Raw genomic sequence first — 25,734 nt, 5'->3', positions numbered from 1 at the left:
GCCGACCCGCGGCCTCCACCTCTGGACTCCGAAGCCGGGGAGTCGGGGAGTTTGTCTGGGAGGAGGGGGGCAGGCATCGACTAGAGGAGCGAAGGGGGAAGGGCGGCCGCTGCGGCGCCGGGCTCTTTGTGCTCGAACAATGACCAGCTGCCGCTGGCCCCGGGGCCCGGGTAAGGGTAGAGGGTGACCTGCCGCTGCCGCCTAGTCCTGAGCCGACCGAGCCCCCAGACACACAGCCACTACTCCTCGGAAGGAAGGATCCCGAGTCGCACAGCGCAGCCCTTGCGTATACCCCGCCGGACACGCGTGACGCGGGGTGCCTGCGCGTGTCGGCGCCCCGGGGGCGGGGTCGCCCTTCGGACCCTCCCCCGCGCTGCACCGCCCACTCTGGCCGGGCGGGGGCCGGGCCTGGCCGGGCTGGGGGCGCCGCGGAGGCGGGGCCGGGCCGGGCCGGGCCGGGCCGCTCCGAGTGGCCGCGCGCGGGCTGGAGCCGGGCGGCGCGCCTGTGGAGCGCTGGGGGCGGCCCGGGGCTGAGCATGGAGCAGCGCGGCGGAGGTGAGGGGGGGGGGCCGGCTCTGGGAGGCGACCTGGGGGCGCCCCCAACTTCTGCGCGGCGGAGGTCCCGTGGGAAGGCGGCATTCCAAAGCTGCCCCCACCTTATGGGAGCGGCGGGGTCGGGGGGAGGGGGGCTCCGAAGGGCGGGTTGGGGGCTCCCGGCTTCCTGTCTCGGAATGGGAACTCGTGATCCCAGACTTGATCCCGTGGGATGGTCCTTGGAGTTTAGTGAGGGGGAGACTTTCCCCAACTCTTCTGCTCACAAACAGGTCTGTGTGAGCTCAGACCTTGGCCAGACTTTCCTTGGGCCCTGGCTGGACCCAGCCCGCAGCTGCCCTCAGCCCACTGAGCTGGGTACTATGTGCTGTGCCCGACCGGCTTCTAAAGGATGTTGGGGAGAACGAGGGGTCCCCTTCCCATAGCCACAAACGCATTTCTCAAAATGGAGCCTCCACTTGCCCCTCCTTCTCTCTCGGGCTCCAAGAGCGGGAGCCGGGCTGGCTGGGCCTGGCTTTCCAGACGCCTGGCGCTGGCTCCCTCGGTGTCTGGCTCTCAAGGCCCAGCTTGATGTGTTTTCTGGGTTGAGGGGCCCCTGGTTCCATGGAGTGCAGGGACCCGGGCTCACTGGGTCCCCTGACCCTGGGGCCTCTCCAAGTCTTTGTCTCTTGTCTTTTGGGGCCTCTGTCTCTCTGTCTCCTCCCCTCAGTGTCCACTTTCTCTGTGCTCCCTGAACTGGGGAAATGCAGACAGAGAGAGATGCCAGCCTCAGCGGCCCCCTAAGAAGCCCCTTCCCACTGTTTTCTCCATGGCCTGGAGTGGTCTGGGAGAAGATGGGGGTGTCCATTTGCCTTGTTGAGGGGGACTCAGGCCCTGCCCTTGCTCGGTGGACACCAGTCACCCCCCATCGCCATCTCCCAGCTCCTCCTCCCTCAGTCTGGACACCTCCCTGGTTCTTCAGGTCTTTTGACTCGTGTAGTGAGGTGGGGGGTGGACTTAAGGGAACACAGGCAAGAAAGAGGGGGAGCAGATCAAGCAAAGGAGTCAGATAATGTGTGTCTCTCCTCTCCCCACACTCCAGTGAGTGATAGAAACCAGGCTCCCACTCACCTAGTTGGCTCTGCATGCCGCCTAGTCTCTCACCCTCTCACACATGCTCCTGTGTACATACACTCCTCTGTACACACTTGTGCACACTCATTTCCTGCTCACACACTTGTATAAGATACATAAACTCATGTGTCTATGAGTGGACATCTATCCAAACATTCTCTCATATAGTCACACTCACACCACAAATTCACTTATTTTGTATGCATTTGTAACTTCACATACTAAAAGACACACCCTGTTTACACACACACTATTGTAAGATACGCGCATATGAGGTCACATATATATACATGTGAATATGAATATACTCATACATCTGTCCAAACATACACAGACACTCATTCATGATGTTTTCACACACATTTTCACATACACAGTTCCTCTTCATGCTCTTGTGCACACAGTCACACACACACAAATAAGTACATGCACACACTCCTACTCCTACGCAATTCTCTGTCCACTTCTTGGCCCCCGCTCTGCATGATGACTTCAGCAGATGCCTGAGCCCTGGTCTTCAGCCTCAGGACTAGGGAGGGAGTTCCGGGTGGAGACTTGCTGTCCTCTTCCAGGAAGGAGCAGGGCCTGGGGAGGTGGAGCCCTCCTCCCTGGGCTCCAGGGAAGTGAGGTCTTGGAGCAGCTGCCAGAGGTGAGCTGCCAGTAACCCCTTGGGGTTACTCTGGGGAATGTCTAAAGCTGGAAGTTTTCCTAGAGGTTGGCAGGGCCTGCGCAGGCTTCTTTAGATCTGATTGATTGGGTGTGGTGAGGCTAGGAGTTGTCATGGAAACAAGCATGAGCCTGCATCCACCTCTGGGAGGCAGGAGACCCCAGAGGGCACCTGTGAGCTCCCTAAGAGCTCTGGGTTTCTTGTTTGGCCAGCTCCACCCTTGCCGCCTCTCTGTCTGGGAGAAACTGAGGCCTGGCTGGGGGAAACTGGGCACTGCCCGGCCTTGGCTCTTTGTTCCCTAATTACCATCTGAGTTGCTGACTGCACCCCCAAGGTTGCCCAAACTGCCTCTAATGAGGCCACCTGTCTCAGGGGACGAGGGAACCATGCTGGGAGCTGGTAGAGAGGGCTCCCTTCTTGAGTCCCAGCCTCTGTGGGGGATGCAGGTTTGGACTGGGGCCTGGGCCCCTGCTGCCAAGGGCCCTGTGTAACCACTAGGCCTCCCATCCCCTCGTAATCCCTGCTCAGTCGACTCTGTCCTCAGTTCTGTTCAGACCAGACTTAGACAGCAGTCTGGGGCCCAGGGAGAATTGAAGTTCTTGCCAGTGCTCGGAGGGAGAGCCTTGGGACGGTCCAGGGCATGTAACTGATGTCAGGGGGCTGTCTGACCAGGGACGAAGGGCCAGGAAAGGGACTCACGGCCTTATTTAGGGAGGGAGGTCAAAGTGAAGAGACTCTGACACCACTGCCCTGCTCACAGGTTTCCCTGGAGGCCCTCGGCCAGGCCTGAGCCTCTGCTGCCATGGCCATTGTGCAGACACTGCCGGTGCCACTCGAGCCCGCTCCTGAGGCCGCCACTGCCCCACAAGCTCCAGTCATGGGCAGCGTGAGCAGCCTCATCTCGGGCCGGCCCTGCCCCGGGGGGCCGGCTCCTCCCCGCCACCACGGCCCCCCGGGGCCTACCTTCTTCCGCCAGCAGGATGGGCTGCTGCGAAGTGGCTATGAGGCACAGGAGCCGCTCTGCCCAGCTGTGCCTCCCAGGAAGGCTGTCCCTGGCACCAGCTTTACCTACGTCAACGAGGACTTCCGGACAGAGTCACCCCCCAGCCCAAGCAGTGACATTGAAGATGCCCGAGAGCAGCGGGCACGCAATGCCCATCTCCGAGGCCCCCCACCCAAGCTCATCCCCGTCTCTGGAAAGCTGGAGAAGGTGAGGACCACTCCTTTGGAGCCTGGGTGGAATCAGGGATCCCCTGGAGAAGCTGAAATTTGGAGGCCTATTTAGAGGAAAGAGTGTGGGCTCCAGATTCACAAGACCTGGGTTTTCATCCCACCCCTACCTCATTCTGGTTGTATGATCCCAGGGAAGTAATTTAACCTTTCTCAGCCTCAGTTTCTATATCTATAAAATGGAGGTAATAGTTCAACTCTCATAGGATTGTTTTGAGAATTAAATTGAATAATGTGTGTAAAGTGTTTAGCCTAGTACCTGACATGTAATGTGTATTCAATAAATGTTAGCTGCCTGGAAATACTGTTATTATACAGCAACTATGTATTTAACTTTGAGCAAGGCCTTTAACTCTGCTGAGCCTTCATTTCCTCATCTGTAACATGGGGATAGTGATATTTTGCTTGTTGGACTGTTGTAATGATTAGAGAGGAACTTCTTAAACTGCTTGACAAAGCTGACCCTCAGAAGGCCCTCAGCCAGTGGTAGCGATTGTTATTAATCTATAGGTTTGGGGGCCCCAGATGGGAGGGCAGGGAGTGTGATAAAGGCTTTGAAAGATTGGGCAGCTCATCCCCCACGTCACATGGCACCTCATTTCAGAACATGGAGAAAATCCTGATCCGCCCAACAGCCTTCAAGCCAGTGCTGCCCAAACCTCGAGGGGCACCATCCCTACCTAGCTTCCTGGGTCCTCGGGCTGCTGGACTGTCGGGGAGCCAAGGCAGCCTAACACAGCTGTTTGGGGGCCCTGCCTCCTCCTCCTCTTCCTCCTCCTCCTCGGCAGCCGACAAACCTCTGACGCTGAGTGGCTGGGCCAGCGGCTGCCCGTCGGGGACGCTATCCGACTCCGGCCGAAACTCACTGTCCAGCTTGCCTACTTACAGCACCGGGGGTGCAGAGCCAGCCACTAGCTCCCCAGGCGGGCACCTGCCCTCCCACGGCCCTGGGAGGGGGGCACTGCCTGGGCCAGCCCGAGGGGCCCCTGCTGGGCCCTCCCACTCTGACAGCGGTCGATCGTCCTCCAGCAAGAGCACAGGCTCCCTGGGGGGCCGCGTGGCTGGGGGGCTCTTGGGCAGCGGTCCCCGGGCCTCCCCTGACAGCAGTTCCTGTGGGGAACGCTCCCCACCCCCTCCCCCACCCCCTCCACCCCCTTCGGATGAGGCCCTGCTGCACTGTGTCCTCGAAGGAAAGCTCCGAGACCGGGAGGCAGAGCTGCAGCAGCTGCGGGATGGTCTGGACGAGAATGAGGTGACCATGTGCCAGGTGTGGTCAGCGACAGTGATGGGGGTGGCATGGCAGGACATCCACAGGTGCTGGGAATACAGGGAGCATAGTGTCTGTGCTGAGAGGCAGGTGTTGGGCAGTTGCACTGTGACCCTATCCCCACCCTAGCTGTCTGGCTTAACCTGTAGAGTTGTTAACCCAGCACCGCCACTTACTGTCTTTCAGACTTGAGCAAGTTACTTAATTGTACTGAGCCTCAGTTTTCCTCATCTGTATCTCTGGCCTCAGGGTTATCATGCGGATTAAGTAAGGCAAAGGGTGTAAAGTGCTTAGACTGACATAATGCCAGGCACCTAGGAAGTGCCACGTAAGTGCTTGCTCTTCTTACTGCTGTTGTTTCTCCTTTCATAAAAGCAGCTGTTACTATTGCTGTCATAATCATTATCACTGTTGAATGGAATCCACCCTCCCTGAGCCCAGGACAGGGCCGCCAGGGCAGTCGGTGACTGGGGAGCTGGGGGCGGCCAGGGCTCAAGGTTTGGGGGAGCCGCGGGGACCCAGGCCTGCCCTCTCCCCTGCAGGCGTATGAGGAACGGCAGCGGCACTGGCAGCGCGAGCGCGAGGCCCTGCGAGAGGACGGTGTGGCCCAGGCGCAGCGGGCACAGCGGGCCCAACAGCTGCTGCAGCTTCAGGTGTTCCAGCTTCAGCAGGAGAAGCGGCAGCTGCAGGACGACTTTGCGCAGCTGCTGCAGGAACGTGAGCAGCTGGAGCGGCGCTGCGCCACCTTTGAGCGGGAGCAGCGGGAGCTCGGGCCTCGACTTGAGGAGACCAAGTGGGAGGTGGGCCAGACCAGGATGGGCAGGGAGCAGGGGTTGTTGGGGGGCAAGCCCTGGAAAGAGGGGCCCAGCCACACCCCCTCGGCCTGCCACCCTTAGAGGGCCCCCCTTCCTCACCTTTGTGTCACCCCCTCTGACCTCCCTTTCTGGGTGCTGGGGTCTCCTCATTGGTCTTCTAAATGCTCACGTAGCCAGTGGCGTCCCCATCTACTGCCTTCCCGTCGATAAGACTGAGAATGTAGTGCTTGCTACTCTATTCTAAGCATGTTACACAGAGTGTATCATCTGGTCCTCATAATAACTCTGGGGAGTGGGTACTGTTAACATCCTCATTTTAGAGATGAGGAAGGTGCGACCCAAAAAAGGTGGAGCCAAAAATCACACCTAGTCAGTGACTGACCCACGGCTGACCCATTCCTGCGGCAGAGAGTGATGAGGCCAAGGCACAGCAGGCGGCAGCCGGGGTCAGGGGCAGCCTGAGGGCCTAGGTGGAGCGGCTCTAGGTGGGGCTATAGCAGGAGCAATGGAGGGGTGAGGAGCAGCGGGACACACCAAACTGAGATCTGAACCGAGGCAGTATGGCTCCAATGTCTCTACTTTTCACCAAGATACTGTAGTGCCTCTTAACTGGAAATTGAGGCACAGCCTGCAAAACCGGCCACCAACCAGTCCACAGGGCTCTGGTGCTTCATGGTGATTTAAAGACACCAGCTTTGAAGGAAAAAGATCTGGGTTTATATTCCACTTTAGCCACTTAATAGCTGTATGACCTTGGATGTGTCACTAGGCTTGTCTCAGTATCTCCTTCTGTAAAATGGATGTAATGATCAAACCTCTCCCCAAATGCCCAGCATGATGTCAGGGCCTGACCCTGGGAGAACCCTTCTCACCATCCTTCCCAATTCTCTCCCATCCCCAGGTGTGCCAGAAGTCAGGCGAGATTTCCCTACTGAAGCAGCAACTGAAGGAGTCTCAAGCAGAGCTGGTGCAGAAGGGCAGTGAGCTGGTGGCGCTGCGAGTGGCACTTCGGGAGGCTCGGGCGGCGCTGCGAGTCAGTGAGGGCCGGGCACGGGGCCTCCAGGAGGCTGCCCGAACTCGGGAGCTGGAGCTGGAGGCCTGTTCTCAGGAGCTGCAGCGGCACCGCCAGGAGGCCGAGCGGCTGCGGGAGAAAGCTGGGCAGTTGGACACTGAGGCGGCCGGTCTCCGGGAACCTCCTGTGCCACCTGCCACTGCTGACCCATTCCTCCTGGCAGAGAGTGATGAGGCCAAGGCACAGCGGGCGGCAGCTGGGGTGGGGGGCAGCCTGCGGGCCCAGGTGGAGCGGCTCCGGGCAGAGCTACAGCGGGAGCGACGGAGGGGCGAGGAGCAGCGGGACAGCTTCGAAGGGGAGCGGCTGGCCTGGCAGGCGGAGAAGGAGCAGGTGATCCGCTACCAGAAGCAGCTGCAGCACAACTACATCCAGATGTACCGTCGCAACCGGCAGCTGGAGCAGGAGCTTCAACAGCTCAGCCTGGAGCTGGAGGCCCGGGAACTCGCTGACCTGGGTCTGGCGGAGCCGTCTCCCTGCATCTGCCTGGAGGAGATCACTGCCACCGAAATCTAGGGCCTTGGCATCCAGCTCTGTGTTCTACTGAATGGGGGCAGTGGCCTCAGGTCCACTGAGGACTCCAGAGCTGCTCGTCCCTTGGGATCCAGGCCTCTGGGCCTCTGCCAAAGACTCAGGGCTGCCCTATGACTTAGATGAGCAAGATCAGACTCCCTGAAGGTCCCCATGTTCACTGTCACGGAGAGGCTCCTACTCACTCGACCTATTTCACTCCCAGCTGTTGCCGTTGCCACTCTGCCAACCCCATTCACCCCAGGCGCTGGCCAGCCTACCCAGCCAGGGGGCTGGGGAAAAAAAGGGGCTCCCTCATCTCCACACTCCTCCCTACCCCAAAGCCAGAGAGAGCCAGACAGCGCCAGCTGTTCCAGATGTGCCTGTCCCCACCCTGTCCATGTTGGGGAAGGGGCTGGGACTGGGGTATGACCCCCAGGTTCCAGCTCTGCAGCCTCTCTCCTGGGGTGAGGAGGCTGTAGTCAGACCAAAGGAAGAACTCAGAAATGTCTCGTTTATTTGTGTTTGTGACCAAGTGGCCCCTTCCCACACCCAGGTTTATGGCCTCGTTTTCACTTGTATATTTTTCACATTGTAAATTTCTTGTACAAACCCAAAGACAAAATTAAAAAATCTTGTTTTTAAAAAAAGATGAATGTGCTGGATCAAGATTATGGGAACTTGTGTGACCCTTCACACCCTCTTTATTTGCTGGCTATATCCCTAACCCTCGTAGAGATCTTAAGGGGAGAAAAGGTGTTGGGGGAAGGATAAACCCAGTAGAAAGTCTGAGGTCCTAGTGGACCACAACATAATGGTCTCTTGGAGTTTGAGAAACTAGATAAGCCTCCCATACTGTCCCTTGTGCTGCTTGGGGCTTGGGGCTTGGGGTTGGGTGCAGTGACCCCTTGAGGGCCCCATCTGAGAGTCCCTGTCCCTCACTGCTTGGGGGAATCAGGAGAAAGTGCACACCAATCTCAAGCTCCAGACCTTGGGTGTCTCCACCCTGTTCCTTTCTTGGGAGGTTAGGGGCAGTGGGTGGGTGTCACAGGCTGCCCAGTAGCACCTTGTCCTTGACACCAAGTTTATCTGGAATGGGCAGAGCCTTAGTGACAACTGGGGAGGGAGGAAGGTGGGGGCAGGGGATCTGAGCCACCAGTGTGGAGCTTGGGGAGTAGGCAAGGCAAGCAGGAGTGGGAGGTTCCTGAGTCCTGAGGAGGTTAGTAAAGGATGGCAGGAGGATTCTCTGGGGTGAGTGGGAAGAGTTAAGGAATAGCTGGGAAGAGTCTGGGATTAGAATCAGGAGGACTGGAGAGGACTGGGCTAGGGGTCAGCTGGAGAAGTCTGGCGGTGGGAGGGCTCTGGGTATGGGTGGGAAGGGCATTAATGGGAGGTTCTGGGAGCCAGTGGGAGGCAACTGGAGTACCATCAAGGGGTCAGCGTGCTGGGGAATGGTCAGCAGGAAGCTGCTGATCAGTGAGGTTTGAGGCAGGGGGTAAGGGTAGTGGCTCAGGCCTGGGGACCCTGACCACAAGCTCCATGGGCTCCTGAGCCTTGTTGCGGTAAGCCCGGCGGATAGTGTCTACTGCCCGCTGGTGGGTCACCTGCTCCAGGCTCTCTCCATCCACGGCCACAAGCTCGAAACCAGCCTGGGATGGTGGGGGTGGGAGAATCACAGTCCTCCCTCCTCAGGTCACCCCCACCCCATCAGCCAACCTCTCACCTCCACCAGCTAGGACACTCCTCCCTATCTGGGTGGAAGGAATGGACAATGGGACTTTTGTGCCTGGAGATGTTGGGGGCAGGGTGGGGCCCAGACAATGGCCCTTTGTCCCTTGGGGCTAGGGGTGGAACAGGACAGACTGCCCTCAGGCCCAGGCTGGCATGAGGGGACAGATTTTTCCCCTAGGCTTGCTGCTCCTGCAGGCCTGACCCCCTGCTCCCAACCCTCCTCCCACCACCTGGTCTAAACATGTCTGGCTGGAAGATGAGCATGTTCCAGCCCTGCCCCCAGCCAGAATTCAGCTCTGGGCCTAGGAAGTGGGCCCGGGTGCCCTTTACCCACCTGAAGGGCCCCACTGAGGAAGGCGGCGCCCCCAGGAAAGATCTTTTCTATCTTCACCATGGGCTGCACCTTGGACTCAATGCCCCCAGAAATGCTGATGCCTAATAAGAGGGAGAAACACTGGGATAGAGTGCAGTGTTCACACCTCTAAAACCCAAAGCTCTCAAGAGTCCCAAATAGAGGGCCCCTGATTTCTCCCAAAGCCCCAGATTCTATTACTACTCCAATCCTCAACTTACTCAAGATCCCAAACTTCCCAAATCTAGACCCTTCCCACTATACCTCAACACCCAGATTCTTTTCCTAGTCCCAGGTCCCCTAGTTATACCCCCAAATCAGGCCCACCAACCTCACCACACCCAAGAGCCCTCTGCCAGGCCCAGTTCCACCCAGACTCACCCAAGGACTGTTTCATCTTGGACAGTGTGACGGTCCTCAGCTCCCCACTAGGGGCCTTCGTGGCTGCCTTCTCGGCTGTCCCCGCAGTTCCATTCTCAGAGGGCCCTTGCCTGCCCCCTGCCTTGGCCACATGCCCATCCACAGGTCGTGGCAGAGGGGGCCTGGTTTTCCGAGGCTTGTGGCAGCGCCCATTGGCCATGCTGGGAGTGGAGGCAGGCGCCGGGGATGGGGAACGCCCGCGTCCAGGGGACTTGCCTCTGCCCTGGCTGCGGCTGCGGCTGCGGCTGCAGCTGCGGCTCCGGCTCTGGCTTGGGCCCTGGCTCCAGTTCTGCTGAGGGTCCTCGAGGGTCAAGGGTTCTGTCAGCAGCCAGTTAGGCCTCGGGGGCCGGGGAGCAATGGGGGGTGGCTGGGGAGGGGGTGTGCAGGCGCTTCGGTGTGGGGCAAAAGCATTTACTGGCACATCTTGGAGAGGGGGGACGCCTTTATGAGGGTGGCGGGGGGCAGAGGCACCCAGGGAGATCTGGAGGACTCCCAGCCGCTCCCTCAGCTCCCCATCATCTTCCTCCTCCAAGAAGCCGTTTGCAGGAAGCAGGTAGAAGCCTCCACGACTGTCTGGGGAAGAGGGCCAAGGTCAGTCCACCCTCAGGCCCAGGCTGGCAGGAGCTGGTGTGGGGCGGCCGGGCCTGGGCCTGCTCAGGGCGTGAGGGATGCTGCCCAGCTCTATCGCTGTGGTGTTTTAATACTCTCTATTGTAAAATTTACAGTTTTATTTTAGCATGGCTAAGAAAAAAATATAACTCCCACACCAAACTGGTAATTTCTCAGAGATTACTGAGACTAGATTTAAAAAGCGAGTGGGTTTAAAACCAATTATTAAGTAAATAATAGTACAGATGGTGAGTGGACATGATAAAAATGGTGCTGGTAGACGAGGGCTTTCCTTCAGGGAACCACACGTACCTCTGAAGCCATGACACCCAACGTGGGGACAGGGATGGAAGGCCCATCCTCCCTTCCCCAATCCCCCTGCGGCATGCCCCCTCCCAGGGCTCTGGGACTCTGACTGACCAGGCACAGGGGTGATGAGGTGACGCTTAGGCGGTGTGTCCTGGCGGGCTGGTCGCAAGGCAGGAGGCCGTACTGCTTGGAGAAGAGAACGGGTCAGGGACAAGGCTCCCTGATGGGCACAGCTGAAGGGGCTCAGGCAATCTCTGCCCCTCCCCACTGGCAGGCCCCACCCCCTCCCCACCTGGGGCTCAGGATCCACAGCCCCGCCTGGCTGCTGACCTGTGCGGCTCTTGAGGGCCTCAAAAGCCTCCAGCTCCACAGGCATCACCATGCTGTCGAAGCGGCCCAGGTCCGTGGGGGCCACCACACTCCTGGGGGAGGGCAAGAGATAGAGGGTGGCAGGGCTCGATTCTGGAGGTTTCTGGAGTTGCCTGGAGGGGCTTCAGCCCTGGGGAGGTTGGGGGAGGTATCAGGGGTCTTCTTCCTACCCCTAAGACCTCCTCACCTGATGTCCCTCAGCAGCAGCAGCTTTGCAGGCCTGTCCAGAATGGCCAGCAGGGGCCTCACCAGGTCCTCCACACCGCCCTCATGCACGTACTGCGGAGAGAGGCACCACCGGTCAGATAGGAGCGGGGACTGCCAGAGCTGGGTGAGGGGGAGTGCCTGGGTGCAGAGGGGCCCCCATGCTTAGGAAAGGTTCTCCCCAACCCAGGCTGTCCTCAGGATGGTCTTATCTTGGTGACTGGGTAGAAGCTTTCAATAATAATAACAGAGCTGTAACAGCAACAACAGCAACAGCTGTGGGCCTTTTTCTAGGCCTTTTACCTGTGGTCTCTCATTTAACACCCTGAAAGATGACAGCAATTACCCCCATTTTACAGATGAGGGAACTGAGGCTCAGAGAGAAGGACTTTGCCCAAGGCCACACAGATAAGGAAGTGTGAAGAGGGATTGGAACCTGAGAAATCTGGCCCTTGCCTGCTCTGGTACCGGAAAAGGATATGCAGGGAGTGGACTCTCCTCCCCGCCCCCACCTCCCAGGCAGAAGGAAGGAATTTGAGCCAAATGCTAGGCCGTGCGCCTGGCTGTCCCAGCTTGTGTCTGCACACAGACCCACAAATTAGGCATTGTTCAAGTCTGCAATGGGGACCTTGGGGAAGGGGTGGCCCTATAGAAAGTCTCTCCGGTCCGTTCCCAGGGTGGTGGAGGCCTTTCTGCCTGGCACTGCCAGGATGCCACCAGCCACACCCCACCGACAAACTGGCAAACTGAACACTGGGAACCACCCTACTTGGACAGCACACTGCCCCCTGGTGCCGTGAAGGAGACAGTACTGATTCTGGGACACACACCAAGCATCCCGGGTGGGTGGGCATGGACACGGAGAAACAGCACACCCTGGTGGCCAGACTGAGACATTCATAAATATCTATAAATAAATATAATATAAACTGTGTGTGGCCCAAAACCACACACAAAGTTACAGGAACTCACACAAACACATATGGACAACACACCCCCTTTTGTCTAGAGAGAGATACACATAATTGTACAGAACCAGTCACATATGTGTACACACTTCGTGTCCATAAACCTGTGTTCAGCATTTATTAAGTGCCAGGTCTTGTTCTGGGCAGAGGGGGCAAAACAACAAAAAGCCACATGGCCCAATAAACTACAAACCACTGGTGATAGGGCAAAGGGAGTCTCAGAGAAGGGTGAGAAGATCAGAGTAGGCTTCATGGCGTTGGTGGCATTTACACTAACTCTTGAGGATAAATGCAGGGAACAGCATGAAAGCTGAAAGGAAAGTGCTCCAAGGGTGATGTGGAATATCAGGTCATTAGAAGTTTAACTTGACTATGGGGTACATGAAAGGCCTCCATGTAGGCTGTGCGGGCTGTGGCTACAACGTGCGTAGTGCCCCTACAGTTGTGTGATTCGTAATCTCTATAAACCTAGGCTATATGTTACACCAGGGGAAGATGATGATGTGATGTGGTGACCATGGAAAAGCAGAGGTTAGTTGGTTGGGGAGTCAAAGCAGGGAGGGCCTTGAACACGAGGATAAGCATAAGAGGCAGCAAAGGGGGCTTGGAGAGTGACCAGAAGAGTGATTTATAATGCCTGGTCTGGCAGCTGTGGGGAGATGGCTCAGAAAGAGAGGGGAGGCCTGGGGTTCAGGGCCACACATCCAAGTCACTAGGGGAGCTTTACTAATCTTTCCAGCCAGGGTCCACCCTTAGGATCTGATCTCTTGGTGTGGGTGGGGCTTGGGTCAGGTTTGGGTGGTATGCTGTGGGGCATGGCTTGGGCAGGGTGGGAGGAGCAGAAGGATGAGAGAAAAGGAGCTGGCCAGAGGAACAGATGCAGAGCCCCACCTAGTGGCTAGATCCCAGAGTCGCAGGTTCATGGAGGCTGGTACACACTGCCCCACTTAGCACTCAGAGCTGGGCATGACACTTAACTGAGTTTAGACTAAAGGCCTTTAGCGGCCCCTCAGCATGCACCCCCATATGCAGCTTTGCTGTGAACCAGGTCTTGGTAAAAGGATGCAAGAATTACTACGCCTCAGTCTCCAGGTTACACACACACAGATACAACCATACAGTTAAAGCAACACAAACCCAAGTACCCCATGGATATACAAATGAACATGTCACACAAACACAACTGCACCCTGTCCAAGGTGAGGGAGTGGGGGAACCACAAACGATTTCCTGAAACTTTTCCTCTTGTCCTTATACACAGGCTCACTTGTGCACTGACGCACATGCATCACAGGGAATTCATCTTAGGATACCTTCCAGGGGATTCTTGAAACAGAGGGATAGGAGAGGGCCTTCCAGTCCTCCTGGAGGGGGTGACCTATGCCTCCTGAAGCCTCCTGAAAATTCAGGCTGCAAAAAATGCCTTCAGATCTATCCTCTACCCAACACTGAGGCCCTCTGCTTCTGTCTGAAGTGGAAGGGAACAGCAAATAACAGTGAAGGTGTTAGGGGAGGCCTGGAGTGTGTGGGGTGACAAAAGATTACTTACTTGGGGAACGGAAGAGGGGGCCTGGCATGAGGCCGGGCCTGTTGGCTGACCCAGGATTGGTATGTGCTCTTTGGGTTTTAGAGGGCACATACCAATCCTGGCATGGACTTAGGGAAGGCTGGGGTTTAGAAGAGACCAGGGCAGGTGACTGCAGGGACTCACATCCCAGACTCATTACTTGTCTGGCTCTTTCTCTCCTCAGTTTAAATATCACCTCCTCAGGGAGGTCCTCCCAGACCACACCAACTAATTTGTGTCTCTTGGGTTATCTTCTCATGTTCCTTTTCTCCACAGCACTTCACATGACTTGTCACTATGGGTGTTTAGGTTCTAGTTGCTGTCTCTCTCTCCTTCCTGGCTGTGAGCTCAGTGTGTGTGTGTGTGCGCGCACGTGCGCACGTGCTCGCATGAGCAAGTGTGGATGTGACCAGGGTGACTTCTGCTTTTACTGACAACTGGCCTCACAGCGTTGAGCCCAGATACTGGTCAGCAGATAGTGGCCTGAATGAATGAGGGACTGGGTGACTGAGTGACCATGTGCCCGGGCTGGGGGTAGGCTGGAGGCTCACCCGGGAACAGTGGCGGGTGACCGCCAGCACCTCGTCGTCAGTAAGCAGCCTTCGGGCCAGGTCCTGAATCAGAGGCCGGCGGCTCTCCCAGGCTTGTACCCGCTCATCCACACTGGGAAGCTGGCTAGAGGGGCTCCCAGACCTGGCAGAAAGCAGGGCCTGGCCCCTCTCCCGGTCTGCAGGGCAGGAGCAAAGAGGTATGATGAAGGAGCCAGGAGCCATCAAGAGAGGAGGCTGTGGCTCCTCTCAGTGGAGCCAGACCCCCAGGTGCCCCTGATGGAACCCCAGCCTAGTCCAGATGCTCCCCACCATGGCATCCCACCGCAATCTGCCCATGATTGGAGTGCCAATCCAGGTCCCCCAGCCCCCAAACACAGACCCCTATCCCAGTCTGTTCCTTAATGGAGTCCTCGCCCATCGCCCCCTTGGCAGGCTCTGAGCATGCACCTGTCATACTAGTCTCTTCCCCACTGGAGTTCTAGTAAGGCTCTGTCCCTCATCACCCTCATCACCCCAAAATCTGTCTTTAGGAGTCCCAACTCAAGCTCCCAGTCCTCAAAAATGAACCCCAATATCTGCCTGCTTACCCTATCTTTCCTAGTAAGCTTAGTCCAATCTTTCAGGTGCCCCCATTATGTACCTCCCCATCTGTCTGATTCCTCATGCTTGGCCCCAGCTGAATTTAGCTCAAAGCCCCTTAGCTACTACCCCCAATGTGGAGCCCATCTGCAGCTCTACTGTAGGCCCTCTACAGGCCTTGGTAGAGGGACTTACCGCATCTCAGTCTCCAGGTGACAAACTTCTGCACAGGTCCCACTCCCCCTGCTATGAAGAAGAAAGAGGTTCAGCTGCAGGCCCTGGTCCCCAGTCTGAAAATAGGGGTTAGGGGGCTCAGGACTGGCTGGATCACTGGCTGGAATGAAGGTGATGAGACTGGGAAGCACAAGGCGAGGATATTGAGGAGGGTCTTGAAGGCCAAGCTCAGGCCAGAGACTTGGCTCATAGGCAATGGGGGGTCAGTGAAAGTTTTGGATAAAGAGAGGGTGCAGTCTTGCTCTGCTTATGGAGGTTCATTTAGGAGCAAATAAAAGAGGGAAGAACCCCAAGGGCAAATCTTGGGGGAGCACATACCTTCCGGGGACAAAGGGAAAAAGAGGAACCTTTGAAGGAGAGAGAGGAGTAGCCAGAGAGGTGGGAGGAGAACCAGAAGAGAGCAGGGCCCTGGGGTCTGTGGAAAGAGAGATGAGTTTAGGGAGGGGGCTGGCCGGTCCTGATTTGAAGGGATTTTCTCTGATGGGACTGTCACCTTGAGACCTCTGGGAGGGGCAAGGCCCAGCTCATCCTCTGGTTGTTTTTGTCTACCCAGCATTCACTCACCCTTCTGGAAACAGCACCCTGATTTCACCTGGGGACACCCCCGCCCCAGTTCTCAGTCCCTGTACTCTAGGGTGGATATGTGATCTAAGCTGGCTGATAAAACAACTCTCTTTCCCACATCACAAGTGATGTGTTGTGCACATGATCCCAGCTGCGCCAATGAGAGCTTGAGACTTTAGCTGAAACTATTAAAAGAGACACACCTTCCCCTGGGTTGCTAAGCAACAGTGGTCTTCTTATCTCTAAGTGGCAAAGCCAGTAATAATGAAGACAATCCAGGGAAAAGAGGAACCAAAAGATGAAGGGGGCAGATGTCTGATGAGATTATTTAAATCTTTAGACCCAGCTTAAATCAGTACCTGAGCCAAGAAGTGCCTTTTAAAGCTAGTTTGAGTTGAATTTCTGTCCCAGGTAACCCCAGGAGTCTCATCTCATCCCACTTTTGGTCCAGTCTCTGAACCTCACCAGACTGATGAGAGGCTCTCTGTAAGGGTCCTTAGGAAGGCCTCAACATGAGTGAAGCCTGCCTAGGCCCTTCTGCCTGAGTCCTAATCTAGAAATGGCTTTGCTCAAGATGGTTCTAGAACTGGGTGGGGCCTGTGGGGAGCTCTGGCCAGGGAGGGTGAAGCCAAATGCTCTAGGAAAGGAGTGCCCTGCCTCCCCTCAGCACCAAGAGCACAGGGATCTGACCCAAGGTTATTTTCATCTGTGCTGTGACTCATCAGTTTTCCCCTCTGTAAAATGGGAGGATAAGGTAGTATAACAAGGACCACTACATTTTCTGAGCACCTTCTTTGTGTCAAATAATGTACTAAGTGATTAACATACATTAGCTCACTTATTCTTCACTATTCCTAAAGAAGTAGGTATTACTACTCCCATTTTACTCATGAGGCTTGCAGGCTGAAGTGATGGCTCACAGCTAGTAAAAGGCAGTGTGGGATTTAAGCTCAGAGCTGCTGGATGCAAAGTGGATTTTCCCTCTGTCCTCCGGGTCTGACTGGTCCAGGGCTTACCTTTCTCCAGGTCCAGGCGGGGGCGGGGCTTAGTGGGGCTCCTGCTGTCCAGCGTCCAGGCCTCTCTGCGCCCATCCCCTGACAGGCGCCCCTGCCACCCTCCTTTGAAGAAGAGGTTCATCAGGGTCTTGGAGCGCTGCAGGGCCCCCTTATCCCCAGGGGACCCCGACTTCTCCTTCCTCCGTTGCTTCTTCTCCTCTGCAGACACAAGGGAGCACCCGGGGGGGCTGGAGGGGTGGGCAAAAGGGAAGGACGAGGGGCAGGGGTGTGGGGACAGGCAGAGAGAAAGCAGAGAGAAGGGAGCATAGGGGGCACACAGGATCTGCAGCCGAGTGGGGAGTTAGGGATGAGGATGGGGGGCCACGTTCCTCTTCCAACTTTCCACCCCTTCCTGCCCCAGCTACAAGCTCTGCAAGGAGTATGTGTGTAGACAGGCCTGGGAACTCCAGGATGGAGGGTCTGCGTTAGGGGCTGATTTGGGGTCCAGAGCTGACTGGAGCTGGGACTGGGATGGAGGGTAGGTTTGGGTCTCAGGACTAGTTTAAAATGGAACCCAGTGCAGGGTCTGACTGTATTCTGGGGTTGGGGCTGGAGCAAAGCCTGGAGCAAAGGAAGGTTTGGGCCCAGGACAGGGTGCAAGACAGGTTTTGGACCTGGAGCTCTGGAGATAGCAGCAGCCACCCGTCCCCCACGTACCCCACAAGGTCAGGTGGCTCTGTGAGCGTGTGATGGGGGGCCGGGGTCGGCTGAGGGCCAGTAGCAGAGCAGTTTTGGGGGACTCAGAGTGTGCAGAGTTCAGGCGGCGGGTAGGCAGGGGGCCGTCAGAGCGGATGGCTGTGTCCCTGAGGATGACTGTGGGCCGCACGCTGCACCAGGTCTCCACACGGCCCCCCACGTCGGGCTCGGTCTGCATGGCTGTGTCTGCCCGCCCCCAGCCTGGACCCTGGCTGCCTGGCCCCTCAGGCCCCAGGCAGACATCCATGCGGTCCAAGGGCAGGGAGCCTGAGCCCTCGGCAGAGCTGTAGGGGGCACTGGAGGCGAATGAGGAGACGCTGGAGCTGCTCTCAGAGGCGGGGGACAGCTGCTGAAGCACCCCGTTGTTCACTGCAGGCAGTGGGGAAGGCAGGGGCATCTCAGGAGTATGGCTGGGTTGCTTTGGAGCCCTGCCAGGGTTGCAGACTACCCATGGGCTTGGAAGGAGGGGAGCATTGGGCAGCAGCAATGTTGGAATCACAAGGTCTAGGGAACCAGCTGCTCAGCAGTCCTGCCACTGACTTGTTGAGAGACTTTAAGCAAGTCAGTTCTCATCCATTCAGCCCTGGGACTCCAGACCCCAGGAGAGCCTGGAATGGAACCTTCAACTTCTCAAGAGGGGAGCTCAGAAGTGGCTCTGGGCATGTGAAAGTCCCAAAGAGATCTTGGTGGCCCTGCCCACTTACTCTCCCAGCCCCACCCTGAGGCTTCAGCTCTTTCCCTCCAAACTTAGGGCCCAGCTACTTACGTCGATCCAGCCAACAGTACTCAGAAACCATCTCCTTGTAGGCAGGATACCGGCCAGTCTCCTGAGGAGGATGGGCACGGGAGGGCACAGGGGAGTGGGTGAGAAGGGAGGGTAAGAACGGTGGCATGATGGGACAGGAGTCAACTTTTCAACCCCATGACTCTCCTCTGAGTTCATCAGGGTCTAGCCACATGGGCTGCTTCCTTTTTGAACGTACCAAGTTCCTCTACACTTCAGGGCCTTTGCACTTGTTCCTTCTGCTTGGATTCTCTTCCTTCATCTCATGACCAGCCCCTTCTCCCTCTTAAGGCAGAACTTCCTCAGAGCTAAAAGGTCCTGAAACCTGAGCTAAAAGGGCCTTCCCAAATTACCCCACCTCCCCCTCTATTAATTTCCTTATAGCAGTTGTCACAATCTGCATGCATCTAGTTGGTCTTTTTCCCTCCAGTAGCAGAGACCTTGTCTGTCTTGTTCACTGTCATAGCTCCAGTACCTGGCATAGTGGCCGTTATGTAGTAGGTACTCAAAAATATTGAATGAATGAATGGGAGCAGAGTGGGAGAGAGAAGGAGTGCTTGGGATAATTTGAGAGAAAGGAAAGGGAGAAATGGGATGTGGGAGAGGCTGGGGATATGGCGAGGAGGCACTGAAGGGTGAGATGGATGAAGACTTAGGAGGGAGAAGAGTGGGCCAGAGGCCAGATTTGGGCCCTAGGGAAGAGTGAGACATCACCAACTCTGGGAGCCAGGGTGAGAAGGACCCAATCCTTAGGCAAGTGTGAGACCCACATGAATAATGAATCCAGGCACCTCCACTGAAATCCAATCTCTGGCTCCAGCCCAGCTCTCCCTGCCCTGTGCCCTGAGGATGCCCACCACCCAGGTCCTGTCCAAAGCCACAGCTTTCAACCCACCCTTCTGAGTGGGACATTCTTTCAACCCTAGACCTCCACCACTCATATGAAGAGGCAATGGCCCGAGCATCTGGGGGGCAGGGCTGGAACCAGGTCTTACTACTGACCAGCTGAGTAATTGATTGTGATTACTGAGTTACGTTGCGTCTCTGAGCCTCAGTTTCTTCTTCTGTGAAATAGGGATGAGGACAATGCCTGCCCTACCTCTCACATGGCTGTAGAAAGTCGTAAGTTGCAGAGCCATGGGCAACATTAAGTGTTAGGGTGGTCTGGGAAGTCCTTCCTATAGTCTGCCTTCCCCCCTGTCTCCCACAGTCCTGCCCACCTTGATGGTCAACATGATGTGTGTTTGGCCCTTCAGCACCTCTACGGCCTGGCTGTGGCTGATGTCGTCAAACCTGACACCATTGGCCGCCAGGACCTGGTCCCCCACCTTGATGCCGTTCTCCTCGGCCAGTCCACCGTGATCCACCCTGGGGTCAGACAAGAGGCAGTCTGATAGGTCACCTGGCCTGCCCTCCCTCACCCCATTCCAGACTCTTCACCTGGATATGGGGATGCCCAGTCAAACTCCTTGACTCTCCTCCTGGTGACCCCAGCCTCTCTGTCCACATCCCACTGCTGACCTAGGTCATGCGGACATGTCTTTGGCCAGAACTCACTTGCTGACCCATCCCCAGGTCCCAGCCCAGCCCGACCCATTTTCATACTCTGCCCCAGTCCTCACTTGGACACATAGATGCCCAGGCCAAACTCCTTGCCCCCACGGATGTTGAAGCCCAGGCAGAAGTCGTCAGAGGTCGTGTAGAGGTGGATGATGCGCTGCACGCCATCCTCTGAGCTGCTGTTGGACAGTGTTGAGCTGCACTTTTCCACGACCAGCCGTCGATTGACCACATCCACCCTGGACAACAGCACAGGGCTCTCAGCCTGGGCCACCATCCACTGCCACCCACCCGTCTCCTCCCAGGAGCCAAGACAACAGGTGGGGCTGCCTTTGGGGACACTTAGGCCTGAGATCTTCAGTGGGACATAGATTTCATCAAATTAGGGAAACCATGCAGATGTCCTTTTATTGAGCAGCTCCAACCGCCAGGCCCCATTTGGAATCCTCCCCGAGCCCCTGGGGAGAGGCAGGCACTGTACGATCCCCAGGTTCATCGCTGCAGCAGCAGCACAGGGGAAGGGCCACTGGGGTCTAGGATAGCAGGGTGTTGGGAGGAGGGCTAGGGGAAAGACACGGCCCTTTCTCATTTCAGGGTCAGACCTTGGGACTCCTGTGTTTCCAGTGCCAGGGGCTGGGGAAACGGAAGCCATAATAGCCAGGCCCTGGGCTGAGACCTGTGCCCTTGGCCTCTCCCTCCACGGCTCGGGGTGGTGGTGCTGGGGTGGGGAGCAGGGGGTGGGGAGCAGGGTGAGGGGGAGCCTAGGCCTGCTTACCACGTGGTCTTCTCCTTGGAGAATTTGATGCCCGGCACACGGCCCATGCGCCTCACCATCATATGCAGGCGGCTGCTGCCCGTCAGCACCTTCACGGCACTGCCCATCGTGGTGCTCTCCAGGCTCAGTCCGTTCACCTCCGTGATCTTGTCCCCTACACACAGGCCAGCCCGCTCTGCATCAGAGGAGGGAGGTGTCTGACGTGGGAGAAGTCCCCCAGTTTGAGGCTGAGCCTCCCCCATCAGACGGGGCTCCCTGAGGTGAAACTTCTTCCATGAGATTGGGATTCTCAGGTAGGGTCTGAATATTCTCCATCAGACTAGGGACCTTCTATCACCCCATTAGATCAGGCCGTCCAAAGCTGAGGGTCCTTTCCTCCCACCCCTGACAACAGCATCTCTGCACTCCACTGAGCTAGGGGTCACATCCTGAGCCAGAACCTCACCCCTGGGGGCCCTGCTCACCTGCACTGCTCCCCTCCTCCACTTTGCTGACGAAGATGCCCAGGCCGTGCTCAGAGCCTCCCCGCACACTGAACCCCAGCCTCCCGGCTGGACTCTTCTCCACTCGGACTGCGTGGATGATGTCGCTTTCGTCACTGTTGGCTGTCGGGGTGGGGACATAGGCATGACTCCCCTGCCCATTCTGGGCTCAGAGGACCCCTGGGCTCCTCAATTTGGGGCCTGCAAAGGCTAGGTTGCTGAGCACGGGCACCCAGGACCCTAAATGAGTGGGGAGGCAGGTAGCTTCTGAGTCCTTTCTGAGTGATTTTGAGCCCATAGCCAGCTGATTCTATCCGCACAGGTCTCAGGACCTTCTCAGCCCAGCCAAGGAATCTTTTGCTCTCCCACCCTCCAGCCCTCTTTCTCCTCAGTCCCTCCCTGGGGCCTCCCTAGGGCCCTGGGCCAGAGAGATGTCAAATCTGGGGTTTTGAGCCTAGGAGCTTGGGGTCTCTGAGGATGGAACAGTCTCTACCTCCACTGCTGTAGCCCGGCCACCAGACATCCCTTTAGGCACTCAGCAGCCTCTTCACTATCTTTCTGCTTCCACTCCTGCCTCCTTTAATCCACTCTCTACACAGAGTCAGCTTTCATACTAGATCATGCCTTTCCTATGGTTAAAAACTTCAGTGCCTGTCCCTGCTTCTAGAAGGAACTCCACATTCCTACCATGCCCAGTAAGGGCCCTCCCTGGGCTTCCCTCTGCCCGCCTCTCTACCGTCACCTCTGGTCGGCCTCCCCGGCCTCATGACCTCCCTCCTGTTCCTCTCACAGGTCAGCCCTTACAGTGTTCCCTCTGCTTGCGATGCTCTTGCCCAGACCGCGCCTGTTCCCAGTTCCTCCTGGCTCAGACACCGCTTCTCAGAGAAGCCTTCCTAGACAACCCTACATAAGAGTCTCTTCCCCCTCCTTCCAGATCGTCTCTGTTAGACAGTTCTCAAAGCGAGCTCTCCAGACCAGCAGCATCGGGAGCACCTAGAAACTTATTAAAAATGTGAATTTGGGGGTTTTACTGCAGACCCATTAAATCAGACACTCTGGGTGTAGGGCCCAGCAATCTGTCTTTTGACAGGCAATTCTGATGTATTCTGAAGTCTGAGGACCACTACTCTATCATATCATCCAAATTAGTACCCTCAAGATTCTTGCCATCCTTTCTCATTAGTTGTTTATTTGTGTATTATTTATTCTCTCTCTCCTTTCACCAGACTGTAAGCTCAATCACGGTAGGGAGTTAGTCATTCTTTTCCACAGATGTATCCCCAGTGTGTTGCACGGTGCTTGATATTTGCTAAGTCTTTTTACAATAAATGAAATAATAAGCAGAATAATGAATAAATGAGTGAGCTGGGAGAGTGAGGAGAGATGGCTGGTTGGGATTAAAGATAATGCCGCTTCTCTGGGATCCACTGAGTCTGAGGAGCTGGTGGGAATTTTTGTGGGCGATGAGCAGTGTCCCGCTTCCCACTGTTTCTCCGTTATCAGTTACTTTAGGCCTCTGGAATGGTTTAAACAACAACATGGGGAAGGGGCTCCAGGCTGTGGTGAGTTGGGAGATGTTTGTGCTCAGGCAGAGGGGACAGTTCTAAGCTCAGAGGCTCCCAGCCCAGACAGGCTAGGGGCCAGCTGGTCAGAGCAACGCCCCAGTCCTTCCATTGCTAGGGAATGCTACTCCCTGGCTGCTCTGGGGCACTGAGGGAGGCAGAGGGAGAGAGCACTCAGGAACTTCTGGAAGAGGATCTTTAGAGGGACAGTACAGAGCCCCTGCATCATAACTGTAGCTGGGCGTGGTGTAAGTGGGTGCGTGAGGGGGAGGTATGGCCTAGTTCTTTTAATACAATGGGATTTACAAGGGCAGTGCTGCAGTGCCCCAGCCCTCCCTGTCTCCTAGCTTTTAGTCTGGGAATTTCTGCTCCATGACCAGAATGGCAATGGTGACTGTCAGAAGCACCCTGTTGCTCACCTGAGGGTGAGGCCAAATGTGGTGGAAGATGGGGGTGAGCGTGCTGGGCCACTGGGGCAGGAAAGCCTGCTCCCTGACCAACAGGCTCCACCCCTGCCCTGGGGCCTGGGTAGGGGAACAGAGGTACCCAGCTGGGTCAGAGGGGAGGAGCAGGGTGTGAAAAGTTCAATCTGGGATCCAGCCAGGGGAGCTCTGCTGGCTGAGACAGAGGAGGGGAGCTGGAGATATTTATCTGGCCTGCCTGCAGAAAGCCCAGGCTGAGGCGGCCCCCACTCCCTGCTGGCATTCAAGGTCCTGCCTTGATCACCAGCTTTTTGTCGCCTCACATCTGTCACTGCAGCCAGGTTGTCACCATGCTCCACGCTTTCCACTTTAAACCTTTGTCTGTGATCTATCCACCCCACCACCAGCTGCTTTTATTGCTCTGTCTCTAAGCCCTGCTACACTGTAAATTTCTGGAAGGTGAAAATTGAGCCTTATTTCTCTGTAGGTCCCCCACAGGACCTAATGAGGGCTGGTATAGAATAGGTGTGAAATGAAAGGTCATTAAGCAACTATATAAGATTAGGTGTCTCCCTACTCCAGAGCCCAGACCTGAGGCTTCCTCCCGACCCTCGACCCTCTTCTCCTTCTCTTTGGAACATCTTCCACTCTACTTCTCTTTCCATCCTCTGCTCCTGAAGTCTAATTCTCTCTACCCAGCTGGGCACTGACTCCTCACAGCCCAGCACAGAGCTGGGTACACAATGGGCTGGTTGATGAAGAATGTCCTTCTCCATCCTGCCCCAACCCCCAAACCCCCCAAAGTCACACACAAATGGGTTTGGAGAAAGGAAGAGTCCGTCAGAGGGAGGGCCCATTTCAATGCCTCCTCTTGCTCACTTGAGGGCCAGCATACCACACACCCCTTCCCTGCCTCCAGGCCAGGATATCCCACCTCTGACCTCTCCACAATCCTGGACCCTAAAGGACTGGCCTGAAGATGAGAGAAGAGAAGATGAGGGAGAGTCTAGGGATTACCAGAGGCCATCTCCTCCCACATCCCGAAGACTCGCATCTCTTGAGCTCCCTCACCCATATTGGCTCTGCCTCCTCCTCCTTAGTGCTGGCTGTCCCCTACCCCCATCCGCAGTCCCCAGCCCAGTGGCGGGGCCCCGCCCTCACCTTCGATGGGGGAGTTGATGAGGATGACGCGGCCCATGGGCGATGAGGCTCGAATTCCGCGGCGGGGCCCATTCAGCAGCCGCTGTTGCTTCCTCAGCAGGTATCGCGTTGCCGAGCCCGACTCGCTGCCCAGGTGGCCTCGGGAGGAGAGGGAGCTCAGAGAGCCGGAGCTCAGGTCTCCGAGTCCCAGTGGGTCGAAGCCTACTGCGAAACCATGCGCCATGGTGGCTAGACTGGGGCGGCGCCCTATAGGTCCAGAAGGAACCTGCTATCCCTTGAGAGGAGGGCCCCGCATGCCCCCAGCTCCATCAACATTCTGTGCAGACAGGGTTCTCAGGGACCGGGAGCCCCCCACCTCCGCTGCTTCTCAGGGGTGTGTGCTCCAGACCTGCGCAGGGAGAGCAGGCATTGGGGAACGGGTGTGAATGCTGCCCCTGCTGCCCCCCAGAACTTCCACCCTTCCCTCTGGTTTGAGCAGTCTGCCTCCCATGCCTTGGCCCCTCTCCTCTCCTACCCCAGGCCAGAGAACTGCCCAGTTCAGGCACCATCATGGACTTTTGGAGCCATTTATACAAGCAGGCAGGTGGGAACCTCTCTTTCATCCCTAGTTAGTTTCTGCTGTCAGCTGAGTCATCTACTCCGGTAGGTCCCCAGTCTTCAGTAGAGGTTGACAGAGTGGAGATGGGATTATTTCATGTCCTAGGGCTTCAAGCAGTGTGACACAAATTTGGGCCAGGACAGTTCACTGTACCACCTCTCTTGTGTCTGTGGGTAGAAGGCCAGCCCCAGGGGTTCAGGCCTCGAGGGGACTCAGAACCTGAGACAGCTGCGGCCAAGGGCCTCAAAGATTCCCTGGCCCCCAGAGATCCCCAGGTCCCAGGCTGCCCTCCTCTCCGTTCCCTCTCCCCTTCCGTCTAAAGAGGTGTGTGAACCTCTTCCAGCCTTGGGGGAAGGACCTGCCGGCGAGAGCTCCACAACATCCGACGAAAAACCTGGACCAAGACCCCAAGAGCAGCTCCAGGACCCAGAACGCAGCACCCTACCCCCGGCTCTGTCCTCCTGGGTCCCCTCACCTGCTCGCGTGTCCGGCCGCCGCCGGTATCGCCAGCGCACGGGCGCGAGCAACAGTCGCAGCAAGGGGATCCCCGCCCACGCCCCCGCGGAGGCTGCAGGAATGGGGCTGGCCTGCGCAGCCCGGGCTCCCATTGGCTGGGAGGGCTGCCAGTTACTCCCCTACCACCTCCTTTGGTGCCTGGGACAGGCGTTCGTAACCTGGGCTGGGGCCGCTGAGCTCTACCAGATCCAATTCGAGTTCCGATGTCCCAACCCGCCCCGCGAACTTAGGGCTTGGGTCTCAGCTCGCCCCTCTCCCGTTACCGGTTCAGTGCAGGGGAGCCCGAAAAAGCGTCTTCTCCAGGCCTCCAGGGCTCATGGAATCGCCAGTCCTCTACGGTCACCTCTGAGGCCTCAGTGAGGGAATGCCACCTGGGCAGAGCAGGAAGAGCGCCCACGGTGTGCAGGAGCGTGGGCTGGCGCCTGGGTGTGCGGCACGCATGC

General features: G+C 57.0%; 2 protein-coding genes across 10 annotated transcripts in view; one reads left to right on the top strand and one right to left on the bottom strand.

Moving 5' to 3' along the window:
• Window positions 1-7,866, top strand: part of LZTS2 (leucine zipper tumor suppressor 2) — a 10,434-nt gene extending 2,568 nt beyond the window's left edge. For 2 of the 4 annotated variants that reach the window (XM_032491077.1, XM_032491078.1), the window contains exons 2-5: window positions 3,093-3,542; window positions 4,167-4,829; window positions 5,372-5,629; window positions 6,546-7,559. In XM_032491077.1, the coding sequence (XP_032346968.1) occupies window positions 3,135-3,542; window positions 4,167-4,829; window positions 5,372-5,629; window positions 6,546-7,229 (2,013 nt within the window). In that variant the 5' untranslated portion in view covers window positions 3,093-3,134 and the 3' untranslated portion in view covers window positions 7,230-7,559. Of the gene's footprint in view, window positions 1-399; window positions 556-3,092; window positions 3,543-4,166; window positions 4,830-5,371; window positions 5,630-6,545 lie in introns of those variants that run through there. The other 2 variants (XM_032491076.1, XM_032491079.1) reach the window with 2 other exon arrangements.
• Window positions 7,645-25,734, bottom strand: PDZD7 (PDZ domain containing 7). 6 transcript variants are annotated; one of them, XM_032491074.1, is made up of 18 exons: window positions 25,555-25,734; window positions 24,178-24,565; window positions 21,015-21,155; window positions 20,551-20,725; window positions 19,838-20,014; window positions 19,436-19,583; window positions 18,198-18,258; window positions 17,393-17,800; window positions 16,697-16,894; window positions 15,078-15,128; window positions 14,304-14,479; window positions 11,201-11,292; window positions 10,975-11,066; window positions 10,756-10,827; window positions 10,142-10,299; window positions 9,688-10,027; window positions 9,289-9,389; window positions 7,645-8,872 (listed from the first exon to the last, which is right to left on the bottom strand). In XM_032491074.1, exons 2-18 carry the CDS (start codon window positions 24,398-24,400, stop codon window positions 8,660-8,662), a joined length of 2,826 nt encoding a protein of 941 aa, XP_032346965.1. In that variant the 5' UTR covers window positions 24,401-24,565; window positions 25,555-25,734; the 3' UTR covers window positions 7,645-8,659. The 6 variants fall into 6 exon arrangements, 5 of the variants coding, with proteins under 5 accessions (XP_032346965.1, XP_032346963.1, XP_032346964.1 ...); XM_032491072.1 differs by having other exon boundaries at window positions 9,688-10,299; XM_032491073.1 differs by having other exon boundaries at window positions 9,688-10,299; window positions 20,551-20,704.

Source organism: Camelus ferus, chromosome 11, assembly GCF_009834535.1.
Source record: "Camelus ferus isolate YT-003-E chromosome 11, BCGSAC_Cfer_1.0, whole genome shotgun sequence".
Classification (NCBI taxonomy): Eukaryota; Metazoa; Chordata; class Mammalia; order Artiodactyla; family Camelidae; genus Camelus; species Camelus ferus.
The sequence above is the reverse complement of the archived record's forward strand: the minus strand, read 5'-3'. Positions and strand labels throughout refer to the sequence as shown.

Coding starts and splice junctions, on each gene's coding strand:
- PDZD7 (XM_032491072.1), bottom strand. CDS start 24,400: ATGGCGCATGGTTTCGCAGTAGGCTTCGACCCACTGGGACTCGGAGAC. Junction 21,156..24,177: donor CATCAACTCCCCCATCGAAG/GTGAGGGCGGGG, acceptor CCACCCCGACAG/CCAACAGTGACGAAAGCGAC. Junction 15,129..16,696: donor CCGCCTGGACCTGGAGAAAG/GTAAGCCCTGGA, acceptor TCTTCTTCATAG/CAGGGGGAGTGGGACCTGTG.